This window comes from Anopheles arabiensis, chromosome X (assembly GCF_016920715.1).
Source record: "Anopheles arabiensis isolate DONGOLA chromosome X, AaraD3, whole genome shotgun sequence".
Classification (NCBI taxonomy): Eukaryota; Metazoa; Arthropoda; class Insecta; order Diptera; family Culicidae; genus Anopheles; species Anopheles arabiensis.
In genome coordinates this window covers 16,568,797-16,593,750 of record NC_053519.1, presented here as the reverse complement: position 1 = coordinate 16,593,750, position 24,954 = coordinate 16,568,797, and the positions used below count along the sequence as shown (strand labels likewise).

The window sequence follows — 24,954 nt, the reverse complement described above, 5'->3', positions numbered from 1 at the left end:
GTTTTCTTCAAAGAGTTTTGTGTGTTTTATGAAGATCCTAAATATCCTAGAGCATTTTGGGAATTTTGATTGAAATATGATAGTTAGAGCATTAAATTCATCTCATAGGTTCAGAGCGTGAACGTTTAATGGTGCAGATATTCAAAAAGAATTGCTCAAACGATATCAGATGATGTGACAAACTCTATCAATGCATCTCCAAGGATTCATAAATTGATATCCATGAATCCTATTAGATTTATGAGCCAAAGAAAGGTCATCAAACATTGACAAATCTACATCCTGTTGGATGAATCCTTGATCCCTGGAGAAGCTATTAACCCCTAAGATGCAAGAATAATCAACATCCGTGAACGTAAAGTGGTATACTTACCAGCACAAACACAATCCCATTTCTTTCTACGCATTTCAGAATGAAACAAAGACTCAATCGTTCCGATTTCGCATAAGTATTGTAAGTTGTTTTTTGTTTGTTTTATAGTTCATTATTTTCTGTTGTTGACTCCCGCCCTTCTCACTCTCAATCACCGTATGCACGATTTTCTCTATCCCTTTCTCTCTCTCTTTCTCTCTCTTTCTCATGTTTGGGCTCTTTGCTATTGCGCTAAGGACACGATAGACATGTTGTGGCCGTGGTTGTTTTTTTTACAGATGAAATGTACAATTCACTTATGTAAAGTATTATATATATATTAAAAACAAAACAGCTCGCTTTTTTCTTCTTCTTCTTCACACGTTGTAGTCGCCAACGAATCTGCTTTCGGGAAGCCTTAAACCTAACCTCTGTACATGCGTATGGTGTGTCGGGCGGCATCGGGGGAATCGCCACCTGCAGTGCTATAGTATCCATCGTTGCCTTTTTCCGTTTTTTTGGTATTTACTAAAGTTTCGTTTACAAACCTAAGCCGAAGACTGTGATACACTACTGCTAGAGCGGCAGCACGGAGCGCATCACGCTGAATCACGTTGGGGCGCGCCTGTGGGTCTCCGTGTGTTCGCTCTATGATTAACGGGGAGCATGGAAGAATGAGTTTGGAAAAAGAAAATAAAACGGGAAATTTCTGTGTGTTTTTTGCTCTCCTTGCAGTTGAACGTTTCACCGATTACGAGTGTAGATCTTACGTGCTAAAAATTTTGATTTGTTTTGTTATGTTTTTGTTGTTGTTTCGCTTACTTTCCTCTCTCTCTCGCTTTTGCTCTCCGTTAATACTCCTAAATGAAGTGGTTCTGTGTTGCTTTTTTCTCCACCTTTTACCTAGTCGCTCTCGAAGACGATCACTACTCACGCTTATTGCACAACCGAGAAAAGAAAACTGCACGCAGGGACGATTACGAGTGCGAGTGGCCGAGATGGTGGCCACCGAGCGGATGGAAGTACGGCCCGTACGGCGGGTAGGGCATCGCGTGCGGGTAGAGCAGGCTGCTGGCGTACGAGCCGGGTCCGAACGAGCCGCCACTGTTGGGCGGCGGCACCGTCGGGCTGTTGACGTCCATGCCCGGGTTTTGCTTTTTCCACTTGGTCCGGCGGTTCTGGAACCAGATCTTTACCTGTCGTGGCATGGGCAAAAATGGAATGGAGTTCGCTCATTGACAGATCACCAGATATGTGTTCGTTTGACTGGTTAGAAGCAGAAATTGAAGGCACCAACCTGCGTTTCGGTGAGGCTTAAGCTGAGCGCCAAGTTGAGCCGCTCGCAGACGGACAGGTAGCGCGTCGTTTTGAACTTGTTCTCCAGCGAAACCAGCTGCTCGTAGGTGAACGCCGTCCTGGCCCTGGCGGAAAGTCCAAGAATAGAACGTCGCATGTCATCGATCGGCGGTTCGCACCATTGGACCCCTCGATTCGGAACACTTACCGTCTCGGCTTGGAGCTGTTGCCCTGGGACTTGCCGTCGCCGCTCCGATTGTTCGAGCCGTCCTTCTTCGAGTCGGTTTCGCTCGCGTGGTCGTCCATGTCGCTGCCCATCGTGTCGTCGCCCATGTCATCCTGGTCGATATCGTTCACGTCCTTCACTGTGGTGCGAAAAAAGTATGGCAGTGAGAGAGAGAGAAAGAGAGAGAGAGAGAGAGAAGAGAGAAAACAAATGATGATGGTTTATTACCGGAGCGCAAATCACTATCACAGCTCGTTAATTAACTCTGCTTGTTGTCACGACCGGAAGTATCACCTCCTTCGCCCTCTTAAGCAGCTCGTAAACAGCCGGCGTGCAGCTCACGTGTGTCAAAAATAGCCTTCTTTGTCTCGCCCCGCGCTTGCCGCAACCCAAGCAATCAAACGCGCTCCGCCTCGGGAGCGGGTAATTGAGTAGGTAATTGAGTAGGTTGAACGAGCGAGAGCCTCAAGATGGCGTTATAATTTATGGCAATTATTTTATGAACTCATCGAGCGTGCGGAAAACCTAGGTGTGAGTGAAGAGATGTGTCGCTCTTGAAAAACCCTTCCCCGCCCGTCTGGAAAACATTCCCCTTCTCCTTGTGGGGGCTTTGTTTTCTGGGCAACTTTTCCGCAAAACATGGCTGTATAGATTGCCCGCACCCTTCCGGTCGTAACAATTTATTAGCTCAGTAAACATATCAATTCCCGGCACGGCATGCCGTTCGACGCCTCGCGGCTTATCGAGCGCGCACTTCCGGCCCCGCGCTCGTCCGGAAAAAGGGCGCCCAATGACGAGCCGCGGTGGTGACAAACATAGCGGGAGCGAAGGAAACGCGCGCAAGACAAAAGTTTTTCCAACGACACTCTGTGTGTGTGTGTCTGTGTGTTTTAAATGGCAATTAAAACTCTTCCGGCACCTGGAGCGGAAAGGGGTGTTTGTTGTTACGTTTATGCGTAGATGCATAGTGTTGATGGTAGGTTTGCTGATAGGCCGGTTCCGTCCCGTCTTTGTAGGATCAGTTTCACGACGTCGCAAGCCGGTAGGAGAGGTGAAGAAGTTGTAGTTGCCCGTGGACACAGTCTGGAAAGTTTCGGCAGCAGCTCGTGCCAAAAACCCGCGGATCAAGCTGTCAAGCTGCTTCGGGGCAATGTTGCGTAAATGTAGATCGCAGCACATGGTGAGGACATTATTGCTGCATCCGGGAACATCCGGACAAACCTTATTTTCCGATCTCTTTATAGATTAGTGCAGAGGTTAGTTTTCGCGTTCGAATGCGGCGAACCGCCCGCAACCTCCAACGTGACGTCTTTTTCTTTTTTTGTCGTAGTAGAATGTATCACCTTCCGATCAGATGGTTCCTGGGTGATTTAATATCACGGACGACCGAAAATCGTATTACAGAGGCGTTAACTACCCTTTCGTTTAGGAGAACGTCCATAAACTACGTGTCCATTTCAAATTCAAATGCAATTGGTCATACCTTTGCATAACTCACTAAGCAATCCATCTGAGTTTGAGGAAAAAAATACTCGAAACATATCAAAACTCATAAAATTTCAACTATATTTTTATTCGTATTACGGACAGTGCTCCGAGTTTATGTTTCAAACTACGGACGTTTTGACAACTGAGAATTCCGGACAGCTTCAAAATTTAGTTGATAATCTTCATGTTCACATATACAATACACGTTTTTAGGTTTTAACTTTTTGTTAGGACCGACAATAGGACACGCAATGCTGAATGCTGTTGTCCTCCTCGTATTTCCCGAACGGCCATCAAGGTATTGGTCACTGGACAGAATTATTATTATTCTGAAAATTGCCGCAAAGTATGATAAAACGCCGTTGTTTTCACGTTAATAGCTAACTATACGATGAATTCCGATGTACTCAAATGCATCTGATCCAGATTTGTAGGAATGATGAATGATCTACGAAATTACTTTGAAGTCGATTTGAAACAAAACTGCTAAGAATGCCCCTGGTATTTCTCGTAACATCAGGACCTACTAGGAGTCAGACATATTTTTAATTGACTCTAGTACATCATGGCAATCATTCTCGGCATGACCGGGAACTAGATATGGAGCAAATCAATAACAAAAACATACTGGATGTTTGTAGTTTGAAACTAACTCTGTAATTTTAATCAAAACGGTACAACATTGGATGAATATCTACCCTCGACAGTAGATCGCATGTGATGGCTTTTACTAGGATGCAAGGACAAAGATCTAGATTTTATTTAAAAACCCCGAATTTTCCTATCTCCGAGGTACAAAAACAAGAAGCGCAATTTCCCGCAGTCAAACATTCATATGCTTTGCGTGACGCTATTTATGGATTTGCCCCTGTTTTGGCACTGTGGTAAGTCTGTTTCAGGGACATTGCGTTGGGATTTTGGGAATCCTTGTCTATCTGCAAATCTCAGGAAATAAATAGAGTCACAGAGAGAGAGAGAGAGAGAGAGAGAGAGAGAGAGAGAGAAAGAGAGAGAGAGAGAGAAAACAGAGACACAGCACAAATAGGAATCGAATGCTTGGCTGAAGAAGTAATTAATTTCACTCTCACCTCCCCCAATTTGGGGTTTGCGCAAACACACACACACACACACACACACACACACACACACATGCAGTGACACCAGAAGGATGAAGAAGAAGATGAAGCAGAGACAGGCGGGAATTGAAATACTAATCAGACCGAAATCACGGAACCATTGCCAGGGCCCGGCCACGCAAAAGTAAATTCCACCGAACCGTTAAATCGGAAATCAATTTGCATAAAATCTCTTTTCCGTGCTGCCGTTAAGGGTAGCGCCGCGCACCACCCTCGCCCGGACACGTATGTCACTTCTGGTTGCTTCTCACACAAACACACACACACAAACACACATGCCCAAACAAAAGGTGGAAGTTTTGCGGGGCTCGTCACTGTGAGTGTGTGTATGTCTATTCCGCAACAAAAAAAAAAACGGAAACACCTAAACGGCCCGACAGTTTTCGGTTCGCACAAATATCCTTTTCGTTTTGCTAAAGTAGACAGCGAAAAAAAAAAAAGAAAGAGAACGCACAGCAAAATCAAAGCAACAACATAATGGGATTCGCACCAGCAACCAGGGCAATGGCAGTGTCACTACCGAACGATACCAAACAAAACGATCCATTAGAGCCCGTGCCCGTCCGTTTGTGAGTGATTTTTAGTAATATTTGATCCAATTAATTGGGTTTGCCGTTCAGGTTCGTCGTCTGCCCCCGAGGCCCGAGGTCGTCTAGGCAATCGCTCCCCAAGTCGGCTGGCAAGCAAGCAAGCAGGCAGGCAAAAAATGCAAGAAATGCGCAACCAAGACTACTAAGGACCAATTATCGCGATGACGGCATGGTGTGTGTGTGTGTGTGTGTGTGTGTGTGTGTGTGTGTGTGTGTGTGTGTGTGTGTGTGTGTGTGTGTGTGTGTGTGTGTGGATGGCAGGATTAGGATAACGATGGGGCAATCGAAAAAAAAGAGCAACTCTCAGTCCGTTTGGGGACAGATCTTTACACCGGCCTACAGGGGCCAAGATAAATGGTCATCCGGCCCGAAAATCACGGCTTGTTACGTCTTCTTGCCTTGCCACACACTGTCCACACAGGAAGGTAATCAAGGGGGGCGAGAGGAGGTAAAGAGCTAAACCAAAAAAACGATTGCGACAGGGACGCCGAAGAGAGATGCGTTGAGTAGCAATCCGCACCTCAATCAATTACCGGCCCAGATACACGCACACACATAAAAACCCCGGTGTTACGGCTCGTTCGGCTCAAACCGCACGCCCCGGGGGTTTATTGGAATCGAATTGAATTAATTTTGCCCGTCCCAAGAACAGGCAGTTTGTTGCTGTTTTTTTGTTGCCATCCCCGATTGGTTTGTCGGTTGAGTGTCTTTTGCTGCGTCTCTGCTTCCGGAGAGAATTGATTTTTATTGCTCCATTTTGGGGGCGTTACGCTCTTGGAGAGAGGTGTGTGCGTGAGATGGTTGCGACTCGCACGCTGGTCATCGCAGAACAGGACAGGTGGCTATCACTACACTGCACAACTCTTATTATCGCTGTCAACTGTCGGTCGTTTTGTGTCCTGCTCGGTCGTTCGTTTGCAGCGCGGGTAATTGAATAGCAGTTGCCATCAATTAGTTCAAGATTACTGGCGTGTCGTCGAGCGAGGGTTGGTGACTCTGCCGCCGCTACACATGTTCCGTGCGGTCGCCACATGTTTCGTCCTGCCGCGGGACCGGCAATTCCCTTCGGGGACTGTCGGCACGGCACGGTACTGCGCGTGCTGCCAAGGGTTGACAGGGTTTTGATAAACAGTTGTAGCTTGCTTCGCTGCAACACACACACACGTACATCCGTTGGACCATTCCCTTTAATTGCATTTCAATTCGCCGTTTTATCGCACACAGAGGTTACTGGTACTAAAGGGGCTAGAGGGTTTCGCTTTGATCGATGTATTTTTTTCGGGACAACTGTGTACGAACGCTTGCGAGACAAATACGCCGGCCGACAGCAGGGCAAAAGTATTTATTTTCCAATTTACAATTATAGCGTCGTATTATGTAGGTACGTGCGCCACCATTGCTCGAAAAACCCCCAAAATCGAAGTCAAACCAAATAGTCCAGATCAAGCGACGTACTTGCTTACTAGAGGCTGAAAACTACTGCTCACTACTCAAGAGCACATCACACTTGATAACACTCAGTGGCAAACAAAAAAGAAGCTAATTCTAATAACAACTACCCAACGTGTCATAAATGAGCGCTTTGGTCCTTCGACAGCGATCGATGTCCTGCGGTAAACAAAAGCACCCAAGCACTTGCGCTGACAGCCTCGGCCCATTTTGCCGTCGGGATGTTTGGCCGCTAAAGTTGCTGAAACCATATCACAGGCCACTCGACCGATACGGGTGCTAATGACCCGCGCCTTTGTTGGGCGCGCGACGAAGAGCAGCTTAGCCCGTGGTACCGAGCGGGCGCACAAGAGCACACAAAAAAGCACACACACACACCCACAGACACACTATCGCGCAATGAACTCATTAATTGAACTGCGGCACCGCGACAGATAATGACCGCACGGTTAGGTCAAAACCAGGGTCACATACTCCTAGCGGAGAGAGAGATACACACACACAGGCTCTATCCGAACGGTCACTGCACTGCGTGCGAAAGTGTTAGTTACACTATGGAGCACTTATCGAAGGTGACGCTAACACGCTCGTTTGTAATAGTTTGACTTTACAGTAGGTTAAGTAGTACACAGCGAGTATATTTATCAAGAGATGTACCACAATTAAGGGTAGAAGTAAAAATGACTGCCTCTGTTTGATTTAAGAATGGATAGTATTTCAATAGTATGCAATAAAGGCCATTGAATGTCAATATTTGGAGCAAAATTATAGGAAAGAATGACTTTAATCTTCACTTGTGTTTTTAAGAATTACAATTACTTTTGAAAACATGCTCAAGACCCGCCCAATTACATCTCCTGGAGCTCAACAAGAGAGATAGGTAACTTGTTGTTGTAATACACACTTTAATACACACCTTGGAATTTGCATACTGTCATTCTTCGAGTCACGTTAATTCGTGGTACGCATTTTAGATGTCAAATCAGTACAATTTTCTCCAACAATTATCATTTGCCAAATAAATTTCATTTTTGTCTTGAAGTTTTAAATTGCTTAAATGACAAATATGATATAATTTTCTACACTAGCTGTGTAAAACACGCAATTAAGTGTATAAAAGTATCAAATTTGGTTTACGCGAAAATCTAAGTTACGTGAATATCTCCAGAACGCATTTTCGCGTGACTCGGGGAAAGTTTTTATTTGATGTAATATACTAGATAAGCTAAACATTTCACCTTGCATTATTATAAAATTTTGATATGTGTTTGGAGTTTTTAAAACAGTTTCAGTTGCCAACTCAAATACAGGGTCTTCGAGGATTATATAGACATGTTCAGCGAGTTGTAGATTCGTTCAGGCATATACAGGGGTTTCAATGATATTATTGACATGTTCAGCGAGTTGTTGATTCGTTCGAGCATATAATTAACTCTTTCAGTGAGGTATAGAATTGTTCGGAAGTAGGCGTTGACATGTTCAGCGATTCTGTAGTGTTGTCATTTGTTTTGTTTACACACTGTGCCGCAGGGTTCAATTTTTCATTCTTTAAAGTCCTAATAGTAGCTAATAATCATTCCCCAAGCTGTTTAATACATGAATTAATTAAAACAAACATATTTTTATGAAAATCGTTTATTTACCTTCAGATGAGTCATCAGAATGATCCAAACTGCAGTCAAAGGGGTACGAAAGTGACAGCTCTACAGTATAACCGAACATGTCAACGCCTACTTCCGAGCAATTCTATATCTCGCTGAAAGAGTCTATTATATGCCTGAACGAATCTACAACTCGTTGAACATGTCTATATAACCCAAAACCTCAAACCCCTGTAAGAAGAAAAAACATTACCCGTCGGCTTGGCGCCTAAAGGTATGCAATTTCAGAGCATGTTCTAGTTTTTAAAGAGAGCCAGAAACTCTCTGCTGGACTTTACGCATAAACTGAAACAAAATGGAGTTTCATTAGCTTCGCTTCAAATTTTATGACAAATTTCAGGTTTGAGAATGTTTTAAATTTGTATTTTTGATTATTTTAACAAAATTGATTCCATTCGCATAACTTTAGGCGGTTTTGGTGAGGTGTAAAGTTTACCTTCGCTGTTGTTATTTGAATGTTAGCACTGCTCAACTGGTGAATAATAACATAACCTTAACAAGTCGAAGAAGAGAGGAACTGACGCATTTTTCGGTCGAAATTACATCTTAACACACAACAAAACATCCCACTGCATAACGGCGGGCGCAATAGAAGTACTAGACAGTTGCGGTTCTTTGCACATGTCTTAATCATTACAAGGAAAAGCATTTTAAAAGCAAACCCCTCACATTCCTTCGGGCTAATGTATGTGTGTGCGAGTGTGTGTTTTGCAATAAATAACGTTTCGTCCGGTAATCTAACGTGAATGTTTTACTAGGTTTTCGAAACCTTCCACATTGCATACATTGCGGCGCGTATCTAAAGGAGCAGCTGACATATCGAATGCCGATGGATATGAATAAGTTAGTTGGGAAAATGACCAAATAATATCCGCTGTAAATTACAACGAAACCGCTCGCTTGCAGACCTCCAGGCGTGTTGGGAAGGATACGCTGTGTCCAGCTATACTTAACTTAATTACTACTTTATATATATATATATGTGTGTGTGTGTGTGTGTGTTAAAATTAGATACACTTTCTACTAAAAATAGTGAAGCGTTTAAATTGGGCCATTTTTGGTTTGGTCTGCCCCACCCAAGAAACGCTCCCAGCAGTAGCAGGAGGCGTTATAGTAGACTGGTTTCATAACGACACCGAACACTGCAAATGTCTGCCCGTCATGGTTGTGTGTTTTTCTCGTCCGTTCAACACACACACACACTCTCCCTAATTATTCACTCTCATTCCCTGCACCTCGAATAAAACCGTCCATAAACGTTTGCCGAGCGGTGGTCGGTCCCTCCCCGCCAAAAAAGCAGAGAAGGAAAACTTTACCCCCCCTCCCCCTCCCTTCTCCCGTCCATCCACCACCCGGCCCTCGGGGTGGGTGGTGGATGCGAAGTCAGGTAATTATAAAATTTCGATTAATTAGCGCACTCTACTAAACCGTCATAAAATTACCAACATTTTGCGGCTGGCCGCCCGCTGGAGGGTGCCCGGGGCGATCGGGGGCGAGGGCGAGTATTAAAATTAAGCGTCCCATCATCATCATCATCACCATCAACATGGCGTCGGTGAGTGTGTCGCCCCCGCTGCAATCGTACAACCCCAATTGGCTGGCTGGGGTGCTACACGCTGCTCGAAATGGGTTTTAACAGGGATGGAGAGAGCTGCCGGCGTTATTATTATGATTACTCGCGCGAGCGACCGAGGATTTCGGAACTACCTCACACTGTCAATGAACGGTGAGAGTGGGTGGGTGCAGCGTGGCCCGTGGGCGATAACGGCGTCCCCGTTCCGACTGCTAGATGGCGCTGCCTGATTAAGTGTCGGATAGTGCACGCTTGGTCGGCGGCTACAAAATGGTGGCCGTGCTGAGGGTGGCTTGGTTGGTTAATCGATAGCGTTCGTCCGTCGGACATAAGTTACGCGGGCGTTTGAGCGGCATTCATCCAGCAAACGCTGACCAAACCGGCCACTTTGGACTTGGGCCAAACAATGGGCAAAGTTTTAACGACAACCGTACAGCGCTGAGGCAAAATCGATCCAAATGGGGCGTTGGCGGCCGATCCCCAAGAAGTGGGAACTTCTGGGCAGTGTGTTTGGGGAGGGATTTAGTTGGGTGGAACATTTGAATGCCCGCCTCAGTTTAGCATAAGAACGAACCTCGGGTCTGGGAGTTTATCTGTCCGCACCAGGCACGCCCGGATCTCTGGATCTGCCATTCAGAGGGCGTTTTGCAAATGGAGTTCGCCGAGCAACCAGATAATCACCAGACCACGGGCCAGTCGGTACGTTTAATTGGATCCGTTTGATTGCGGCTGACGGCGAGGACGACGAGATCGGTGCGATAGCGGACAGTGCACAGCTCCATTATCAGTGCCGGCGTTTGCTGTCCGGTTGCGAGAAACAAATCATCACCGTCATCGTCAGCACTTATCGTGAAGCTGTTGCATGCCCTGCACCCTTATCCGGCATTCTTTGTGGAGCAATTTGCGTCTGGGCCTGGGCCTATTGATTCTGAGATCTAAGTTGACCCGGTGCTCCAGGAGCTGTGCAGTACTGCCGGCTTTCTGTCAGCCTCAAAACCTGAAAACCTTCGCTCTGGTAGGCTGTAGCAATTGTTTATCCGACAACGCAGCTCGCCCCGGAGCCCCGGACGATGGGTTGCAAACAGTAAATAATTAAATAACTCACAGCATAATGGGAGCAGGTCGCCTGCTGTGACAATGGACAACGGCCCTTTTTGCGTGGATAAGAAATGCAGGACTTAATCTGTGCTCCAGGATCTTCGCCGGCAGTTTTTACCCAACCTGTGCGTACTAAGTCCTTTAATTATGGCAACACACACACACATACATACACGCGCTCAAACATTGTATTCTGACCATAATCTAATCCGGCAGGTTTTGTCGTGCACCGGTGTTCTGGTACGATATCATCTATTATGGAGCTGCTGCCCGGATAATGCGTCGGTACACGGGCGACCCTAGGACGATCCCTGGTTCCTGGTGCGGTTTGCGGTTGGAGCTTTTTGAGGGGGGGGGGGAGGTTGGGGGTCCAATCCAATGGCACAATGTGGTAATGGTCGTCCGAGCTGCACCGGGCCAATGAAGCAGCTTAAACGCTTTGTTGAGTATTTTGGCCAACCGGTGCCAGGCAAATTCCAACTCCACACTAATGGGGGATGGTCCGGGTCCCAGTTGCACCGTTACGATTACGATGCACCGCTGCAAACCTAGGCACCAACTCCTCGCCCGGCGCGGGGGGGTTTAATATTTATTCGTAATCAATGTACAAATTGCGCATGCTACACCAGGATCTCCCGAAGGATCCAAAATGGAGAGTTGGTGGTGCATTATCGCATCAGGACGCACTTGCTAGGGTGCTGTAAATCGTTGCTGCTGCTGCTGCGGTGACACAACACAAAAAGCGCTTTTTCGAAAACAAAATCCTGCACGCTCCATGCTGTAATTGATTGAGTCGGCTATCGGTGGGAGCTGCTGCAATGCGGCCACGCTTCTGGGAGCGCGTGGAACCTGAACTGCAGAGTGTCGACGCACCTGGGAGCTGTGTAGAATAACAATTGTGTGACCTCATATGTTGAACCACATATTTGTTGTTTTAGTTTTGCAAAAGTGTTGATGAGAAACGACGTAGTTTGAGTAGAAGCTCGATGTGATAATGGTTTGTACCATTAGTAAACTTTCATTTTAGATATTTACCTTCCTGATGTGTTTAAGAAGAAAGAACTTTATAAGAAAAGAACTTTATGGAAAATGATCTGACAGCTGCATGGACAACTAAACGTAACATAATGTATGGGTAACGCTTGAACTCCTAAACAATGCCATAGCATCTTTTTCTGTCAAACTTTAAACAAAATACGAATAATTTTGATTAACGTCAGCCGCTTACTTACTCCGCTTTCGGGCCTAGCAGTGTTCAGCTGCATTAAACGGTAAACAGGGTTAAGCTGCATTTAAACACGGCACTTCAACCTTAAGTAAATATCGTTTGTATTTAAACATAATGCGTCCATGGACAAATATTATCGATTTTTCGTGAGTTTATCTTAACCCGCACTAACAAAACGTTCATTCAATACTTCAAACGTTGTTTAATACTTTTAATAATAGTATTGCATGAGTCAGCAGACAAAATTTGACACCTATATTAGTCAAATTCTATCCTTGATGACCGAAAACAGTTAAGCAACTTCGTTCAAGAGCGTGCGCGATCAAAGAATGGCACCCCGTAGCGTCTAAAACGGATACTGTGTGGTAGTTTCTGAACGTCGTATAAGCCTGTTCCGGCATCTACAACATCTTGGCACTATTAGACAACAATGAAAGCATCAAGCCAAGTCTTAGACAACAAGAAAACCAAGTTACGAATGCCTGACGACCCTGAGCGGCAAGAAGCTACGAAGGAAGATGAGGCCCGAGGTAAAAGTGGCTACAATGCTGCGTTCACTTGGCTGGAGAGGTCGATGTAATTAGCCAAACAGATAAATAGTACCTGGGAAACATGTACAAACATATCAGGAAGCAGAAATCGCGTCCACTGGCTTCACAGCGGCAAGCAATGACTCTCAATGCGATCATTTAAAAACGGATTTCGGTGGAATTCAATATGACATACTAGTACGCGAACCTTCTCCCAGTTGTTTCCCATTGAGAATTTCTGAACCAACATGATACCGAAGCTCTACTCCAACAACTTTGTCCCGAAAACTAGGCAGGAATTTATAAAAATCGAAGGCAGACCTTAAAAACATGCCTACACGCATGTCTTCGTCCATCAAGGCGAAAATTCCGAATAACTGACGAAAAGCTGCTCACAACGTTGTAGATTTAGTTTTGCAAGTTAACTTATATAATTAGCTTCCAAAGGATGCACATGGAACGAACATCTCTATTTCTATCTCTATTAATTTTATTTCTTCTAAATCCAGCCAAAAGAGACCTTTGATTGAGATTGCTTTGATGGAGTCTAGCTTATTGCCTTCATTTACAAAATATATTTTTGAATTTTATGTCAATATTTCGGTTCCATAATACAGAGGTCGACTACCATTTTAAAATGTAGTTTTTGACAGCTAGATCAAAACATGCTTACAAACATTTGCACACTAACAACTCCTTTTCAGGGCCAATTGGTATTTTTATGCACAACATCTAGTGAAAATATACATTTCCATCTCGTGAACGCAATATGGAGCAGTTTTATAAGTACTTCATCACTTAAAAACGACCACAATCCTTTTTGATTTCGCCTTCTTGAGGTGGACATGATTCCGTCCTAATTTTGGGTCCTAATTTTCTGTGCATGTTATAATTTCTATCTCTTCTCGATATTCGTTTTTTTAAAGAATAAACGATAAAACGTTGTGAACATGATCGAAAATGTATTCAGATCACTGCATACATCCATCATCTACTAAATCCTCAATTCATGTTGCGATTAAATTGTTAAACGATTTAAACTGTTTCATCCAACTGTCAACACTTTCCCGCGGTTTTTTTTTATCAAATGTTCGGGATGATTGAATCTCTGTATTACAGGTAGTTCCCGAGATACACGGTACCTCTAGTACCTTTAGTTTCTAAATTTAACAATTCTTTGGGCAAATATTACTGATTAGACACATCAGCTGTCAAATGCAACATAAATTCACTTCTGATCGAATTTTATAATTCTTTCAACCGTCAAAAATGGTTTCAATACCGGAGACCTCACGTCAAGTGACAAATTTTCGAAATGCTCTGTATTCCACCAACTAAACTCCTTAATGCAAATGTCTCGATTGGTCGTCCAATGTTTGCTTACAATTCAGAACAACGTTTCAAAGCAGGAGAACATTATTTTTTTCAACAGATTTAAAGCGTTATGAAGCGTTACTTCTTCAAAGATTACAGAATGTGTGTCTCGTTTTGCTCCGAATTTTGCGGCATTTGATTTTCGGGATAGTCCTGCCTCTCAAAAACTGGCGATATTTAAAACAAGCATAGACAACATTGACTCATAAAACAATATTGTTTACATTTCGGTTGTTTGACGTGTTTGACAGCCGCAAGGCTTGGAAAAAGTCGATCAAACTTTGCTCGAATCGATTGGCTGATCGACCTGCTGCCGCTGCTGTCAGGTCAAAGCATTCCCACCCAAAGTACAGCATCCCAAAACACGGCTGTCACACCATCTTCGAAACGATCGGCGCAATGGGCGGCGGTGGTAAATGATGAAATAATTAACGACGACGTGACAATGGTCCATTAAAAACCCCCTTTCGGATTGTGCGAAAAGCGTTCCACGCGCTCCCCGTTTAAGCAGCCCTTAAGCGGGCCCTTGTTCGCACCGTTGTCTACGCGCTAATCCTCCAAAACGTGCTCCTTCCCCCCACCCGCCGCGATTCCAATTTCGGTTAACTACACTAATACACAATAATCCTGACTAGCAAGCAAAGACCATCTTCGGCAAACGCGGTGGAAATTAAAATTCCAAACCGGCGTGCCCCCCCTTCAGGGTGTGGTTTTCATCCGTCCCCTTCAAGCTAACCCTCCCCCCCCCTCCTCAAGGCAAAAAACCCTTTCTGGTTGCGGTTTGCCGTGCCAAGCGAACCATTGGAGCGGAAACTCGTTATCCCTACCGTGCTTACTCCGGAGCCGCCACTCAGCCGTGTAATTAAATTAATGACACCGTGAACCGTCAAACCCTGAGCCCGGAAGTCCGCGACGGGGCCGGCCAGCAGGAGATGGCTGCCCGATCGGGAAATGGTCGCGAACGGACCAAAACTGCAAAACATCTCTTTTGCGCCCCCTTTTTTTCGCACCACATCGAAAGAGTTCGAAAGATGGTGAATAAAAAAAAATCTTCTCAAAAGTCTCCAACAGAAGGGTGGAAGGCTTTAAGTAAGTTCGGTTAGCCGCAGCCCTGTCTGCGCGTGGGTTGTAAAGTTTTGGGCTTTGCGCCAACGAAACAACACGCGTAGGATTTACTAGGATTTCCATTCATGTACGCGTGTGTGTGTGATGGCAGAAAGGAAAGGGCTGTGATTTCTTCTGCACGTTTGCTGTGTGCGTGTACCAGTGGGCTGTGGGAGGTGTCAACCTAGTGTGTCGTGTGAGCCCTTTTCAATGCAATCTACTACACCGCACACTCTACACACACTGAAAATCCATGTGAGAGAGAGAGAGAGGGGAGAGCTAGTAAGCCATTTTACACCTTCACAGAGCCGAGCCCGCCTTTGGGCTACTTTATACACCCGTGTCGAAGTGCCGAAACAGTTCGTTGGTCGCCCCTTCGACAGCTTGCCGGTGCGATTCGCAATGTGTGCGTGTTTTTAATTTGTAATCACAGCACCTGTGTGACGGCAATGTTTCGAAACGATAGAATGAGACAGTCCCCACACATGCACATATATAGTGACGGGTCCAATGATCGACATTACGTTACAGCTTCCAAACAGCTTCACCCGTCGGCGGCTAGTGACTGTACTAGTGTGTTCATTTAACACCTTCTCTCTCTCTCTGTGGGTGTGTGTGTGTGTGTGTGTGGTGGGTGAGATTTTAATAGGGTGGGACAATTATAATTAAAACCGGCACTAATTAGGCCCACTAAATATTGATCAATATTTTATTTATAAATAGTTCGCGTTCGCCCCGCACCCGTTGCCGCCAACTGCTGGCCTACTATGAAAGCAAACGCCCAGTACAGTGACCTGTACCCGTCTGGACGGTCGTACGTATATCACACACACCCATACACACATACAGATACACGGGCTGCGCGTGTACATGCACCAAAAAGTCATTCCATAACTTAACCTGCAGCGAAAAATGGGAAACATTCACCACCATTTTACACAACCGGTGCCGATGCAACCGTGTGTGTGTGTGTGTCCGGTGTGTATGAGTGCGGCACAAATCAAAACCACGCGTGCATGGGCGTGCAGCCAGTGTACGGTAATTATAATTAGCCACGATTTGCACGCTAATCGATTGCAAACTCGGTCGGCAAAGCGGCGACCGTTTGCACTGGTTGCAACTTGTGGGCGGTAATGATGGTTTTCTGTGCGTGTGTGTGTGTGTTTGTGTAGCCTTTACTCACTTTTCGAGAGGGTTTTGCTTTCTTTATTGCAGTAAAAAATGGATTCCGCTACCATTATTTCAAAGTAAATGTGGTAGGAGACACGGTTTAACAGCCTTCGCGTGTTTCACTACAAATCAAGCGATACACTTGTGCGCCTGTGTGTATGCTATTTGTCGCACAAAAGATGTCGATCAATTGCAGCAGAATGCTTTGTGAATCGTTTTCGAAATATCAGCTCTGGTAATTAAACAAGGTGTTTTTGTTTTGTTTTACAAACATTCAGGCGCTTTGCGCCTCTACTTGCAAGCAACCAACTACTGCACAATAATAGTACTGTAATTGGTAACTGCCTTCATAAGATGTCTCTGGCCATTGTAATCGAGTGTAACAGCAAAGTTTAAAGTTCGAATTTTACAATTAAATTACAATAAAATGCGCCTAACTGTATGTTATGCTCTTAGTACACATTTTTGAGTATTTTCGTGCTGAAATTTTGTTTTTTTGTTTCTGCTTCAAAATTTTTTTTGCATAATGCTGCTGAAATTCTACGTTACCAAACGTTATTGGCAAAGCTCTACAACGCAATACAATAGAAAAAGCTTGAATTGTGTAGATGCAGTAACTATTTAAATTGAGTATATTTTCAGGAAAATCACAATACAAAAATATCACTCAATCTACTCGGCGTCTCGGTATGCTCATTAAATTGGGAAGACAAGCTCAGTGAGTAAGGTTCTTCTCATCTCCATTAAATGATTTAGTTACCTAAACATTGTAAGTTAAGTAAAAAGAACACTCACATGCTCACACTCCTAGATGTATGCTATGTGATAACTAAAGTGCACTTTCAATTTGATATCAGTTGAAATCTATGAAAAGTATCTTTTTTATATGAAGTTTGACAGCTGATGGCTGAAAGCATGTCAAGTCTCCATCTAAACTGCAAAATTAGCCTCAGATTTTCAGCCTAAATTATTTCAGCCTATTAAGTTTGTAAACAAACGCGGAATCGTCGCATTCTCGATGAAGGGTTGATTTTTTATAATCATTGAACCATAAATATCACGTCAAAAAAGGTTTTTTTTATTGATATTTCAAAACTTACTGCAAAATACCTTAACTAATTTCAAACAGAATAAAAATAATAATAAAATAATAATAATATCGCTCCTCGGCCTAAAGAAAAAAAAAACAAAACGATTTTAAAATACTTTGTGTGTCTGTGTGTGTACACGAATGGTGAAATCCAACATGGCGAAATGTAATTGTTTAATTGTTGTTGGCATTGCAAGTCAACACCAGCAGTACGCACATCTACATCCTTTTTACATACTTTAAGGCGAGGCTGCACAACAAATGATCCTACAGCCAACATGTATCGACTCAGTACAGTCAAAGCATAAACCAGCAACATTTGATATTGATGCGCCTAAATGTATGCTATCCGTTTGACAAAAGTCGGGTTTTTGAGGTATTGGTGCAAAAAATCAGCTTTGTTTTAATATTTCAACATTATTACACGTTGGAAAAATCATACCATTGATCGTTTTTAAACTACCAGACCGCAAACTCAAACGAACGGGTACACCAAATAAAAAGCAAAATGTCCCGCAAACGATTTCGCTGACGACCCCTAAATGGATCGCTTATCGGACAGCAGCAGCAGCAGCGTCTCAGTTGCAAAAAAGCGTACCGTGCGTATCGATTTTCCATGCAGCAGCAGTGCAAAAAAAAAAGCTAAAAAATAAAACTGCAAAATGCAACCAGAACGCTTGCAGCGATACCGCCAATATCAGCTAACGGCCAGACAGATGACCGAGCCAGAAATCCGCCCAGATCAGTGCCGAGCGAAGGAATGCCAACAATAAAAGGGAGAGAGCAAAAATAAAAAAGTGGAAAAATACTTCCATCTCCAGTCCTCCCCCTCTCACCACCTCAATCACCACACCGGGGAGGCATCGCAAATTGGAAATTGGCGATAGTGGCCGAGTGTGATCCGGTTTTTCGATTTGCAAAGGAAAACAATCGGCTCCCCGGTCACGTCTGGGTCTCCAGCAAGTGAGGGGGACGTTTCACGAGCTTTACTGGTTGGCAGTGCGTTTGCATGTGTGTGTGTGTGTGTGTTTGTGCATGTGTCACTTAATCGAGCGACGAGACTGCGCCAAGGGCGTGGAGTGTGCAGTGTGCAGTAAGAAGGATCGCGACGAGCTGATAAAAGCGCGATACAAAAAAAAGAAAAGAAGTCGGCTAGAAAAGTTGCATGCAGCCGAGCACTGCACGGCGGCTGATAGCGCCTGCATGTCGGCAAACAACAATGCAACGGCTATTTGTTTAAGTGCGATCTACCTTCGGCTTTGCGCCCAAAGGTTAGGCGCCGGTGTGATTTGTTTTTCTTTGGCCAATTCCAATTTGAATTGCAGGAACAGGAGCAGAGACAGAGAGATAAAAAAAGCGAATGCCGATATCGTTAGCTTCAGTTGCAGTTGCCTGAATGCTATGCAGCTGCCTTCTGGTCGGTTCTTGCCTCTCCCATCCGTGATGTGGTCGTGATTTGTTTTCCAAACCAACCGGGACGGAGGGTTTTTTCTTGCCCCCCCCCCCCTCCTCCCTGGCAGGCTAAGCCCATTCAAACTGCACCCATACGACATGTTCGGATTCGTGGACCCGTGTGCACCATTGCAGTTTGCAAAAGATTTTGATGCAAGGGTTTGGGGAGTTTTTTTGTTGTTGCTGTTGTGCGTTTTGTTGCATACGGTACACGTTTATCGCGCGCACTCTTGGCAAGAATTGCGTATTGCATCGAGCGGACACCGGGAACTGCATCCATGGCATGGCAATGGCATCGGTGGAATCTATTTGTAGAAGTCGTGTAATGCGCGGCTCAGGAAACCATTCGATCTGCGTTCAGCCATTCAGGTGGCCGGACATTTTGAGTGGGCTGTTTTTTCGTTTTTCGTTGGCTGCTGGTTTCTTTCCACAGTGACCAGTCCAACAGATGTACCGGCGAAGCTAAGCCTCTTTTAGACAGTTGTTGGCTTTTTGGACAAATTTTTGGGACTCATCATGGGGAGTGGTGTAAACAGAGCCGGGCTGGGAGAAAGTGGAAATGTTAGCTTCGATTAGCTAATAGTTGGCTTCATCCAGCTCGGCGCCCGGTTCGTATGGGCCAGGCTTAACAAGATGCTGCCGATCGGATCGGGCGTGTCGGTCAATACATGGAAAGGGACACTTATTTTTCACCTGTTTTTACGTTGTCGTGACCAAGACGGCAGCCGTCCGTCGTTGAATAGACGAATCAATCGCTTGAAGTGCCGTAAAAAGCTAATTTTGTAACACGCATTGCATAGATTTAGGCGCCGTTAGTAGTAATTTGTTTATTTAAAGGTTGATTTTGAGGTTGACCGATTGCAACAAACTGGGCATTGGAGCTTAGTTGCGTTTGCCTTACTCTTTCTAACACACACAAACACACACACACACACACACTTGCTTTCCTGTTTGTTGATACACTGCGGCCAACACACCGGCCCGATGCACTGACACTTGTACGCGCCCCTAATGCGACATGATATGTTTTTGCTCTTCCACCGCACAGCACATGGCGAGGACAAGTCAAACAAACAAAAAACAACAACATCAACCCTCCACTAAACTCCCTCTTCCCATCCCCCCATTTCCTCCCCCAATCCCACTGCAGTACTTACCGGAGCGCGAATCGCTGTGATCGTCGTCCAGCTTGTCGTCCCGCTCGAGCCCACCGGTCTGGCTCCAGAACTTGGCGTTGTTGTTGTGGTTGATGCTGTTGTTGTTGTTGTTGTTATTGTTGTTGTTGTTAACCGTGCAGTTGTTGTTGGTGGCGTAGTTGCCACCGGCGGCACCGTTGAGCGCGGGCCCGCCCAGCTTGGTCCCGTTCAGCTTGGGGCCGAAGATGCCGCCGTTGATGGGTGTGACGGCTCCGCCACCACCACCACCACCACCGGACGCACAGTGCTGCTTGCCGTTGAACTTGTTCGGGTCGAGAATGTTCTCCACCGAGAAGGCCAACCGTTTCGAGGCGGCCTCCTTATCGGTGTCCCGGATTGCGTGCGGCTTCGTGTCGCCACCGTTGTCCATGGAGCGCGTCAGGTCCACCGGGCAGCCCTTGTGCCGGAAGAGACAGAGAGAGAGAGAGAGAGAGAGAGAGAGAGAGAGAGAGAGAGAGAGAGAGAGAGAGAAAGAGAAAAAATACCTCAATGAGGATATTGATGTATGTGCGTGTTGGATTATGTGGAATGGCGACACTCATGAAGTTTGTGGATCCATTTCGTCCTATAACAAAATTTCTCACAAACAAACAACTCTTCTGCTACGAGTCGTCGAGCTCCATGGATGATGCTAATGCTGTCAACGGCAGCTTTCTAGACATGACCATATGAGACAGAGCTTGAGATACGTAGATAGGTTGAAGGGCCAAAGAGGATAGCACAAAACGGACAAGACAAGACATTTTACCCGTAAAGAAACCTTCTTGGAAACTTCTCAGTAGAAGCAAATTGACTCATGTCTGATGTCAGTCAGCAGAATAGCACTAGGCCCTAGATATACTGTGCCAAAACTCAAGGCAAATAAGAGAAATACAGTCTCGCAAATATCCTGACACATTGATGGCAATAGATGAGAGCTAAGATCTCGTGGCCCTAAAACTGTATTATTTTGTCCTATAAGGATTTTTGTAACCCAATTGGATATCATTAACCCACGCTATAATCTTGAAAGTAAGACACAGACTTCGCCACTATTTAGAATACACAAGGACGGACTACTGTACTGGTTGGTTTTGGAACGTCACCACATTTACAGGGTTTCGAATCATATAATGGACTACTTGATCCACTCGGTGGAATGTTTGAAATGGTAAGGGGATATTTGCAACGTTGCTATGGAGGTTTGCATGCATATAGGGGAATCTGTCAAACACTTAGGAGAAGTGTACAAAACAGCTATGGAGTTTTGCATCCAGCTATGGAGCGCTCGGTTGTAGCGCTGTAGAAATTTATCAAAAAAAAAAAAATTAAAAGCACTGCGTGATGATTTAAATGTTTGGAGTGATTAAACACATGTTTTACGATCATCAGAACGAAATAGTGGTTAATCCGTAATAATATTTATTCGGACTAAATTTTCACTACGTCCTATCCGATTCAACACCCAATTCTACTATTTTTTACATCATCAACATTTTCATACGTATTTAACATTGATGATTCTTGAGGGTATTGTCAAAGTTTTGCAAGAAATCGTTTGACATAGTCTTTACTATTTTCTGGAATTTCATGCTGGTTTTTAGTGGGTTCTAAATTTAACGCGGGTGCTGAAAGAAGGGGGGTAATTTGATTACTAGGTAGGAGAACTATGATGAACATTATTTAAAAATTCATGTTTAACTATAAGGAAAAATATTGCCGCAAAGAAGAAATAGTAGAGTAGGGAATGTAACAAAGAATATTGTTTAAATAGCAAATTGAATTTAAAACTTAATTATTATGTTGCATGACAATACCAGAAACATATGTTTAATCACTCCAAAAATTTAAATCGTCACGCAGTGCTTTTAATTTTTTTTTTTTTTTGATAAATTTCTACAGCGCTACAACCGAGCGCTCCATAGCTGGATGCAAAACTCCATAGCTGTTTTGTACACTTCTCCTAAGTGTTTGACAGATTCCCCTATATGCATGCAAACCTCCATAGCAACGTTGCAAACATCCCCTTACCATTTCAAACATTCCACCGAGTGGATCAAGTAGTCCATTATATGATTCGAAACTCTGTAAGCACAACAGTCTCACTTGTTATCACACTATCGAAGCACTACATTCGTAGAATACGGAAGTTCTAGCTCAGATCTTTTAACTAGTGTGCTTAAAACGTGTTGAATGTAGCCAAATTCGTGCAATGCTCCTGAAACTAGTTACTAATAGGTCTCTCATTAAAATATATCTTACCCTGCATCACTAACTAAACATAAAACCTCAAAGTAAACCTATTCATTGAAAGACTGGAGCTTATTTAAACGTTTGTAAATGATTATCTTCTTGAAACAGTGGCAGTGAGGGCATAGCAAGACGCCCTGGCGTATAACGATGCTACTCTGATGAAACTAACCAAGAAGTTCTGTCACTACAAGAGTTTATATCGGTATAATTCTTCAAACTGTGACAGATATAGAATTCCTTGGGTACTCTGAACTTTAGAGTTAAATCAGGCGTGAATTCACGGGGAACATTACTCAAAAAGAAGGAGAAGATCTTCAGAATTGAAAAGACAAGAAATGAGTTCCGTCATTAGATTTAAGTCGCTGTTATATTTTATTGGAATTAAGGTGCGTGTGCATCAAGACCTTGAAATAAAAGATAGAGATATAAAGGTGAACTACTGCAAGGACGCAAGTAACTACAACAGGTGCGAATAACGTCTCAGATGTTGTAATCTAGTTTTTTAGAATTGGAGGACCTCATAGTTTAGGAAATGATGTCTTTCTAGAGCCACAACAGCTCCCTAAGCGGCTAGTTACCATCTATCCATCCACACTTACCGATATGCCGTCCTGCGAGCTTTCCTCGTTGCCGTCCACGATCAGCTCCTCGCTGGTGTCGCTGCGCGCGTACCCGCCGTGGTGCTGGCCGGCACCGTCCTGCAGCTGTATCCTGAACCCAATGTCGGACAGCTCCTTGGCGGCGGCGGCCGCCGCAAACGCGGCCGTACTGTTGATCGCGGTGCGCGCTATCTTGAACCGCTCGATCTCGAGATCGGTGGGCGACGCGCTGCCCGCCGGATATTTGATAGCGAACGGGTGGCCAGGGTGCAGGACCGGCGGCGGCTGACCGGGTGGGCTCGCAGTGGGATCGTGCGGGGACGACTGCTGGTGCTGTTGTTGAGGTTGCGCCGGATGGTTGGAGCCGGAAGCGACGGCAGCCGCTGCAGCCGCCGCAGCCGCCGCAGCCGCCGCCGCCGCTGCCGCGATCGCCGCCTGATGGTGACGTTGATGGCCGTGGCTGTGTTGATGGGGATGGGGCGGCGCTGCCGCCGTCGCGGACGCGTGCGGAAAGCACGAGGATGGCTGCAGCGGGGCGACACCGGCCGCCACCGGCGTATGGTGGGCCGGGTGCGCCGGATGCACCGGGTGCAGGACGGCGGGATGCAGCGGGGGCAGCACGGCGCCGGACGGTATCACAGACACGCCCGGGCCGACCGGCGGATGGGCCGACCCGGGTGGTGGGAAGTGGCCGCCGGCCGCCAGCACCAGCTGCTCGGCCGCCGACTGGTGATGGTGCAGCGGGTGATGGTGCCGCACCGCCAGCCCGTGCCCGTCCGCCAGGTGCTTCAGCCGCTCGATCGAGAACTTGACCGACCGGTCCGGGCCGGTGGACGGCGGCGGCGGCGGCTGAGTGTGCTGCGTGTCCGCGGGCGAGTAGGCGCCCTGTCGTGGGTCGGCCCCCGGCTGGTCGGCGAACGTGTCGCACCCGCCGTCCGCCGCCTCCTGCTCACCGTCGAGCGGTTCGCTGTCGGTGCTGTTGCTGCTGTTGCTGTGGCTGCTGTTGGCGCGCAGATCGAGAAAGGTGCCGCCGCCGCCGCGCACAACCAGCTCCCCCGGCTCGGACGCTTCCTGGGAGCTGCTGGTCGGCGTGGTGCTCGTGGTGGTCCCGGCACCACCACCACCACTCTTCAGCAGGGCAATTGTCTTGGGCGAGTGGGACGCCAGCTCGGTCGAGGCGGGCGGCGAGTTGGGCTGCGAGAGCGATGGGCTTTCCGGTTGCCCGCAATCAGACACTGGCGATTGCATCATTACCATAGTTCACAACCGTTCCTCAGATGCACATTTACACACACAAACTCTCACACACACACACAGACACACTCACTTGGAGTTCTTTTTCTTCTTTTTTTTTTTTGGGTGGCTCAGCAATCCACTCAGTAGCGTTTATCAGCAAATGCTAAACTAACTTTCATCATTTTTAAACCATTCGAGCAGCTTTTGCAGCGCACTGCATACATTTAGGCGCCCACTGACACTAAATTCTTGCTGGCTGCTTTTTTTTGTTTTTTTTTTGTTTTTGCTCGGCAAGTTCAAAGACTTCAAAGTTGAAAAACAGGGCACAAAACACTAACCCAAACACACAAAACAATACACTTTCCGCCAGCCTGTGTTGGCACTTGCAAGCTGCCACACCCGCTATGCAGCCTCGTGGCTGCGTCCTGCTGCTGCTGTTGCTCAGTTTTGGTCAGTTGAGCGCGTCGTTGCGATCCCGTTTGGCACGTTGGACCGTTTTTGATTGTGTGTCTCTCTGCTCTCGGGCGAACGCGAAAACAAAGTCAGCCGTTCTTTCTCGCGAGGGTTGTTGTTTTTTTTTTGCTTCTCTCCAGTGGCACAAGAAACGTCCAAAATCACGAACACAACCCACTAGGTTGTATGCACACGCACACACAGCACACAACAGGCTGGCAGCGATGGTAAAAATCGACTGAGGCTTTCCCAGCCGGGCACACTGCTGGCGAGCTGCTGCCTGGGTGCTGAGGAAAACCCCCTTTGGTTTGGCGAACGCTGCTGCGCAGTGGGACGGGCCAAACCACACACACACACACACACACACACTCACATACACGCTTGATCCCGGAAAACCATCGCGAAGCCACGCCCCGGTCCG

The 24,954-nt window shown here is 45.9% G+C and overlaps 1 protein-coding gene across 1 annotated transcript; it reads right to left on the bottom strand.

Annotated features, from left to right (window-relative positions):
• Window positions 1–441: 441 nt before the first annotated feature.
• Window positions 442–24,753, bottom strand: LOC120906719 (homeobox protein slou). Its single transcript, XM_040318604.1, has 5 exons — window positions 22,845–24,753; window positions 19,975–20,410; window positions 1,857–2,013; window positions 1,650–1,773; window positions 442–1,548 (listed from the first exon to the last, which is right to left on the bottom strand). The coding sequence occupies exons 1-5, from the start codon at window positions 24,099–24,101 to the stop codon at window positions 1,330–1,332; spliced, it is 2,193 nt and encodes a 730-aa protein (XP_040174538.1). The 5' UTR covers window positions 24,102–24,753; the 3' UTR covers window positions 442–1,329.
• Window positions 24,754–24,954: the final 201 nt, after the last annotated feature.

What these genes read in the sequence shown, in the direction of transcription:
- LOC120906719 (XM_040318604.1), bottom strand. Translation starts at nt 24,101, where the DNA reads ATGGTAATGATGCAATCGCCAGTGTCTGATTGCGGGCAACCGGAAAGC. An exon ending in GCTCGCAGGACGGCATATCG is followed by an intron (nt 20,411 to 22,844) that starts GTAAGTGTGGAT and finishes TTCCGGCACAAG; the next exon opens with GGCTGCCCGGTGGACCTGAC. An exon ending in TAAGCCTCACCGAAACGCAG is followed by an intron (nt 1,549 to 1,649) that starts GTTGGTGCCTTC and finishes ATGCCACGACAG; the next exon opens with GTAAAGATCTGGTTCCAGAA.